This window comes from Pediculus humanus, genomic scaffold (assembly GCF_000006295.1).
Source record: "Pediculus humanus corporis 1103172107734 genomic scaffold, whole genome shotgun sequence".
Classification (NCBI taxonomy): Eukaryota; Metazoa; Arthropoda; class Insecta; order Psocodea; family Pediculidae; genus Pediculus; species Pediculus humanus.
Genome location: NW_002987337.1, coordinates 70,166 through 77,359, shown reverse-complemented (window position 1 = coordinate 77,359; position 7,194 = coordinate 70,166). Strand labels below are relative to the sequence as shown.

General features: G+C 22.9%; 1 protein-coding gene across 1 annotated transcript in view; it reads left to right on the top strand.

Moving 5' to 3' along the window:
* Positions 1-5,597: 5,597 nt before the first annotated feature.
* Phum_PHUM325470 (rhomboid, putative) overlaps positions 5,598-7,194 on the top strand; it is a gene marked incomplete at both ends in the record, with an annotated part of 3,471 nt that continues 1,874 nt past the window's right edge. Inside the window, 6 exons of the mRNA XM_002427472.1 lie at positions 5,598-5,689; positions 5,815-5,992; positions 6,070-6,216; positions 6,303-6,592; positions 6,681-6,821; positions 6,906-7,089. Coding sequence (XP_002427517.1) covers positions 5,598-5,689; positions 5,815-5,992; positions 6,070-6,216; positions 6,303-6,592; positions 6,681-6,821; positions 6,906-7,089 — 1,032 coding nt within the window. The remainder of the gene's footprint in view (positions 5,690-5,814; positions 5,993-6,069; positions 6,217-6,302; positions 6,593-6,680; positions 6,822-6,905; positions 7,090-7,194) is intronic.

Here is a 7,194-nt window from a genome sequence, read left to right as displayed (position 1 = left end):
CTTTGAATAATTATATTTTCAAATTAATTAATAATAATGATAATTAACTTTTAAAAAAATGTTTTTTTATTAAGGTTTAAACTTGTTATCAGCCCCCCTCCCCCCGAGAATTTTAAAAAATTTCTTATCAATTAAATTAAATTTTAAAAAAAAAATTTATGATAATAAAATAATTACGATTCTCGTTTTACGCGTCGAGAAAAATTTAAATTTTTTTAGTTTAAAAATGGCCGCTGCGAACGTTTATTTATTCTATGAAATCAATAATAACTTCCGGTTTATCAGGGCTAAAAACGTAATTTTTTTTTTAATAATGATTATGAAATTTATAAATACGATGTTACGTCACGATGATATTTCCATAATTATTATCGTTTCGATAAGATTTTTAATGTAAAAAATCGATTGTCGTGGCATTAGATTCCCTACAAAAAAAATCATTTCTATATATATGCATACATATGCACGTTTATTTTATTTAATTTTAAAAAAAAAAATTTAATGAAATGACGTTAATTTATTTTATTTTCTTTAACCTTTCCTTTTTCCCGATCCCCCCTCATCTCCCTCGCTCCCCTCTTCCCACGGAAGTCATATTTTTCCATTCAAACCTTTTTTTTTTTTTGTAAAATCAATCAATAACCTTTGATTTTTATTCATTCGTTTTATTTAAAATATTTTTATAATAGGATTATAAAAGTTAAAAATAAAAAATTTTTTTTTTCCAATTTAATTTGATTAAAGGAAAAAGGGTGAGGAGAAAAGCTAAGGGAAAATTTTTTTTTCCGATTCGGAAACCGAAATAATAATAATAATAATTATTATTATTCTCAAAAAAAATCGTTCGATTAATCAATAATATCGATACCGATACGATGATTAATTCGATATGGGGGGAGGAAAAAAAAGGGGATCGTTAAGCAAGAATATTTTAATATGAAATTACAAAAGGGGGGCGTGGCGGGGGGGAATTATTATTATTATTATTATTAGTAATTAATATTAGTTTAAAATGTGGTGATCGTTTCGATTTTTTTCGTAATTAATCGATATTGAAATTTTAGCGGGAAATTTAAAAAATTTTTATTTAAAAATCGTTCCGCGTTAAGAGAATTTATTATTATTATTATTATTTTCGTATAAATATAATTTAATTTCGACATGTTATCAAATCATATATATTTTTTTAAACGTTATCAAGTTTCGAAAGGTCATTGCACTCTTTTAAAAATAAAACAAAAAATTTTTCTTTTCTTTTAGTCATAAAAAAAAAAAAAAAAAAAAAAAAATGGACGTTAGGTTTCAATTGCATTCTTTTTTTTTTTTTATATATAACGTTTGTTTTGAACAAATTAAATTGAATTTATTTTTTCTCTCTCTCTTTAAATTTATAGAAAAATTTTTTTTTTTAAAAACTAAACTTTTACTTTAAAAAAAAAAAAAGAAGGAGAAAAGAATTTTAAATTTTTTTTCGTTGAAAAAGAAGAAGAAGGAAAAGTTTTTTTTTCGGGGAAGGGGTTTTCCTTACACCTGTAAAAAAAAAAAAGAAATTTTAAAAATGATTTATTAAGGTAAATGAAATAAAAACTAAATGAGTAGGGAAATAATAAAAGAGAAAGAGAGAAAGATAGAAAATAATGGGGAGTTAAAGAAAAACCCCAAAAAACCACATTTTTCATTAAACCTTAAAATTATTTCATGTAATCCCTCAAAAAAAAAAAAATTTTTTTTTTAAAAAACATTAATCTTATATTCTTACTTTGATGGCACATGTTTTGCATTTAGATAATTTTTCTATGAATAAATAATTTTTTTATTTATATATAAACTAAATATAACTTTTCCTATTGAAAATATAAAAAAAAAAAAAAAAATTCCTTTTTATATATAAATAAACTAACCGAATGGATTTGATAATAAAAAAAATTTTTTCTTTACTTTTTGACGTGCGCGTAATTTTCATAATAAAAGTGGAAAATGTAACAAACAACCTTAGTTATTTAAAAAAAAATTAATTAAAATAATTTCATTTCCGGTTTTACGTAACATTTTCACCTTTTATTTCCGTTTTACAAAATAATAGTAATAATAACGAATGTGGAAGAAAGAAAAAAAGGAGTTAATCAGGATTTTTTCGTATTTTTACCATTAGAATTTATTAATAAATGTTAATTACGATCAATTCAAATCAATTTTTAATTAATTTTATTAATTATTAATTAAAATTTAAAGAAATAAATAAAAAAAAACGTTTGATTTTTAAATAATTGTTTATGTTGATAGGGTTAGGTGTACGTTCGTTACACGATGCATAAATAAAATGGGGAAAAATGGCAACAGCGCGGTGGGGAAAGGGATAATTGTCGCACAAATGTATAAATATAATATTACCGTTGGTATTTTGTTTTTTTTTTATTTAAAATTTTTGAATGGAATATAAGGAAAAGAAGAAAAAAAATTTATATCGATTTATATTTTCGAAAGGAAAAAAAATAAAATAAAATTGAATTAAATTAATAAAAAAGGCAACGTTGTTTTTTTTCTTTTTCTTGAAAATAAATATATTTATATATATGTGTATTTTTTTTTTTTTGTATACAGGAAATCAATTTTAAAAAATCTACTCACTGTTTGGTAATTTTTTTTTAAAATAAAATATATCAAAAATAAGTAATTATTATTAGTATTATTATTTTAAAACAATTTTCTTCATTTCAGATAATAATAATAATAATAAAATATGATTTTTTCATCAAATAAAGAAGAAAAATTTGAATTAAAGATTTTTTGAATTTTATGTATTTGTGTATGAATAAACCATTAAAAAAAAAAAAAAAAAAACGTTTTTTTATTGCAATTACATTGATTATAATTAAAATTTAAAGAAAGTTTTTGGTAGTAATTAAGCTAATAGAAAAACTCTGACCACGTTCGTTTTAAAACAAAATGTTTTTTTGAGAGAGAGAGAGAGAGAGAGAGAAAAAAAAATAAAACATTAAAGTTTAAATAAAATTAAGGGTTAAAACTATAGGAAATAAAATTACCCTCCGGTTAAATTCATTTAATTAAAGAAATTCATTTATTTTCAATTTTATTTAAATTAAAAAAAAGAAAAAGAAAAAAACCAAACTTATCATCAACTTTTTTTTTTTACTTTAACTTTTCAAATAATCAATTATACATATATATATATATATATATTTTACAAAACATCCTTTTTCCTTTATTTTACATAAATATATATTTATTTTATTTTAAAAATAAAGAAATTTATTCAAATTAACTCCAAACTGCATTATTTTGATGCATTATATAAAATGGTGTAATTAAATTTACAATTGACATGTTTTTAATAATAATAATAAAAACAGAGAGAAACAATTAAAATTAATTTTTTTTTTTTTTTGTTTTTATCAGGAGGACTTGCAACACTCAAAATATTCCAATTCAATCTTCATCAGATAGTTCTAGAAATTCAGCTCAAACACCTGGAACAGATTCAACAACAATCAGTGCTCAAAGTTCACTTTCATCTTCATCAAATCATAGCACTAATTATTGCACACAACCTCAACCTTCATCACAAGTATTTGATGCAAGAAGAAATTCAGGTATGAATATAATTTTTAAAAAAAAACCTTAATTATTATTATTGTTATTTAATGTTGAATGAATGAAAAAGTGATTTGGTACTACTATATGATGAAAGAAGTAAGAAATTGGTACCTTGAAGAGGAAAATAATAATAATAATAACTAACAGTTTGTAAAGTACCCAAAAAAATTTCAAAATCTAATCAATAAAATCCATTATCATTATGACATAAAAAAAAAAAAAATTTAGAAAATAAAAGTAGGAGAAAAAAAAAAAGTGACAATTGTGTGAGAGAGAAAATATGTAAAATTTGTGTCAATTTTTCAAAATTCAAACTTTTTTTTTTTTTTTTTTGTTAAACTTTGAATAACATTATTATGTATTTGACATTGATAATGAATTTGATAATCATTCATTTACAATTCAATGCCCAATTTTTTTTCAATTTTTGTCAAATGCAAACAATTTTTTTTATTGTTTTAATGATTTGATCAAACGTATTTGAAAGGATCGTGTTGGGAAAATTTAAAAAAAAAAAAAAAATTAACTTCATTTGATTTTTATTATATTAATTTTAATGGTCTCCAAAGCAAACCCCCTAAAAAATAATTTTTTTTTTCTCTTTCTTTTTAATAAAAAAAAATTTTTTTTTACAAAAGAACTTTTTTTAAGATTAATAAAGTACTTGAATAGGAATTTAAAACAAAAGTTTTCTTTTTCAAAAAAAAAATAAATAAATAAACCAAGATGAAGAAATCATTTTTTAAATGTAAAAACCGTTGAGAAAAATAAAGACAAAAGAAATCATTAAAAAAAAAAAAAAACTTGATGAAGTTTTTTATAAAAAAAAAAAATAGAAAGGAAAAAGTTATGAAAAAAAAAAAAAAAATAACCGGGTATTTTATTATTATTATTATTATTTTCTTAAATAATTTTTTCACTTTGATAAACGAAACTGTTTTTTAGTTTTATGAAATTAAAGACAACATTCATAACTCAATGCTATGAAATTATTACTTGTTATAAATTGTAATATATATAGGTTTAAATTAATACTTTTTTGTACAATTAATAAAATTTTCAGTTTTATATTTTATAAACCATAATATTAGATTTTAAAACCGTTATTATTTACAATCCAAACTACTACCACGAGCATAATAACGGATATATTTGAAATATTTCATCCACCGCCTTCTTTAAAAAATAAATTATTTGAAAAACAATTAACCGAGTCTTGTTATTATTAAAAAAACATGTTTATTAATTATTTTTATTTTTGAATTATTATTATTTATTTATTTAATTAAAAGTCAAATCAATATATTTAATTATTAAAATTAAAATGAAAAACTAAGTTAGTTATATTAAAGTTTTCGTAATAATTGTAAAAATAAATAAAAGGTATAAATTTTCAAATAATTATCGTAATCGTTTTATTTTCAATGGCGTCTGTTTTTTTTTTAAGTGTTTGTAAACGTAAACGCAATTTCTAAAAAGAAAAAAATCTCTTGATAATCCGTATTTTACACAAACAATTTTAGTTTTATTCGACACAAAATTCCCCCACAAATTTATTTGCCACACATATAATTTAAACAAAGTTTTCGAAATTAATTAATTTGGCATAATTTTATTATTTGTTAAATTGTAAAATAACGTCAGCGTTAAATTCAATATTAAAAAAGATTTTTTTTTTTTTTTTGTATTTGCGTATAATCTTCCTTTTTTATCAAAATAAATTTTTAATTTTAGTGAAAAAAATTTTATTCAATATAAATCTACCTTGAAATAATTATTTTTTCATTACATTAGTAAACATTACTCTCTTTTTATTAACATAGTTTTCATTAATTAATATTTATTTAGTTTGTGTTATGTTACATGTTGCAACTGCATAATTGTTTTAAAATAAATTTTTGGTATTTTATTTCCTTGTTACAGCATCTAGTCATGTTAGTTCTCCAACTAAAAGCGAACAACCAAGGTGTCATCTACTTAAAATGGAGCAATCATCTTCCTCTGAATCAGCAACCAGACAAAATCAATCAAGATCTGATTCAAGACCTAGGTCATTATATTCACAAGCTAAAAAGTAAGTACATATTAATGATTCATCTTAATAATTTAAACGATTTTATTAAAACATTGAATAAATTTTAAAAATTATTATCTTCATACATGACATCTAATTCTAAATACATTTATTTAATATTTAAGATACATGAAGCAAGAAACCATTAGTTTTTTCGGTGTGAATGAAAGAATTGAAGCTGCTCAGCAAGAAAAATGGATCGAAAGAAGGAAAAGATTAGCCTTAAGGAAATATGGATCATTAAAGGATGACATACCTCTGCCTAGATCTTTCAGGGATTCTTTTAATTATCTTTATTCTCAGGTAACTATTTCCTTTTTCACTTATTAAATATTGATTTTTAAATTTATTATTATTATATAAAAATTCTATGATTTCAGTCGAGAGATGGTTATGGATCTAGGCCAGATATTCTTCCTGATGAAAGAGATGAAACTGATGCTGGTTCAGAATGGCTAAATATATCAGCTTACAAAAAACCATCAGTTTTCCAAATGACTTATCGTGGAATTGCTTATTTAGTTACTGTAAAGTTCAAAAAAAAATAAAAAAAATTTTTTTAAATGTTAAAATAAACATTTATACTCGAAAATGTGTTTTTTTTTTTTTAAAGACTTTAACACGCCGCAGACCAAGAACTCCAGAAAGATCACGACATTGGTCAAGAAGTTATGCTCCGTCAGATGTACCAATGGTGCCTCAAGTTCAAAGACCACAGTCATTATCTTCAAATGAAGTATTTTTCAGTGCTTCTAGACCTTCAAGGGATGAAACGGTTGCATCTCCAGCACAAGATGAAATAGACAGTAGAGCTGGAGGTGATTTTGGAAGCAGTTCAAATCAGGCCCTTACTGTACATCCGATCAGGGAAGCTCAAATTCCTTCAAGAAGTAGTAATCAAAGGTAAAATATTTTACATGAATAATTTCCTTCCATAATAAAATTTAATTAATTTCAAACCTTTTTATTTTATTTTTTTCAGAGCTCAAAGTTGGCAGAGAGGAAGAGATAGTCCAGGTACTGCCGGACCAGAAGTAGGAAGTTCTCGTATAGATAGTAACTTTTTGGGTAGAGCATTTGATAATTCCAACAGGCGACAGTATGGAATGGGAATATTAGGACGTCTTTTTGGGTAAAAATTTTTCTTTTTTAACGAAAATATTTGTATATTTTAAAGGTTTTACTAACCAAAATGTCGTATCAAAATAAATTACAGGAGAAAAATGAAAAAATCGGTGTCCAATCAAGCACGTATTAAAGAACAACTGGATGATTTAGATGATTATAGACCTTATTTTACTTATTGGGTTACAACCGTACAAGTTGTTATTCTTTTTATTTCTTTATTTACTTATGGTTTTGGACCACCAGGAATTGATCTCAATAGAAGATCAGGATTAGTAAGTTTCCCCCTTTTTTTTCCTCCTTTTTTTAATTCACGTGAGGGGAGGGGGGAAAGAAGAAAAAAATTAATCCTTTTTTCGGTTTTAGGTTTTAGTAACGAG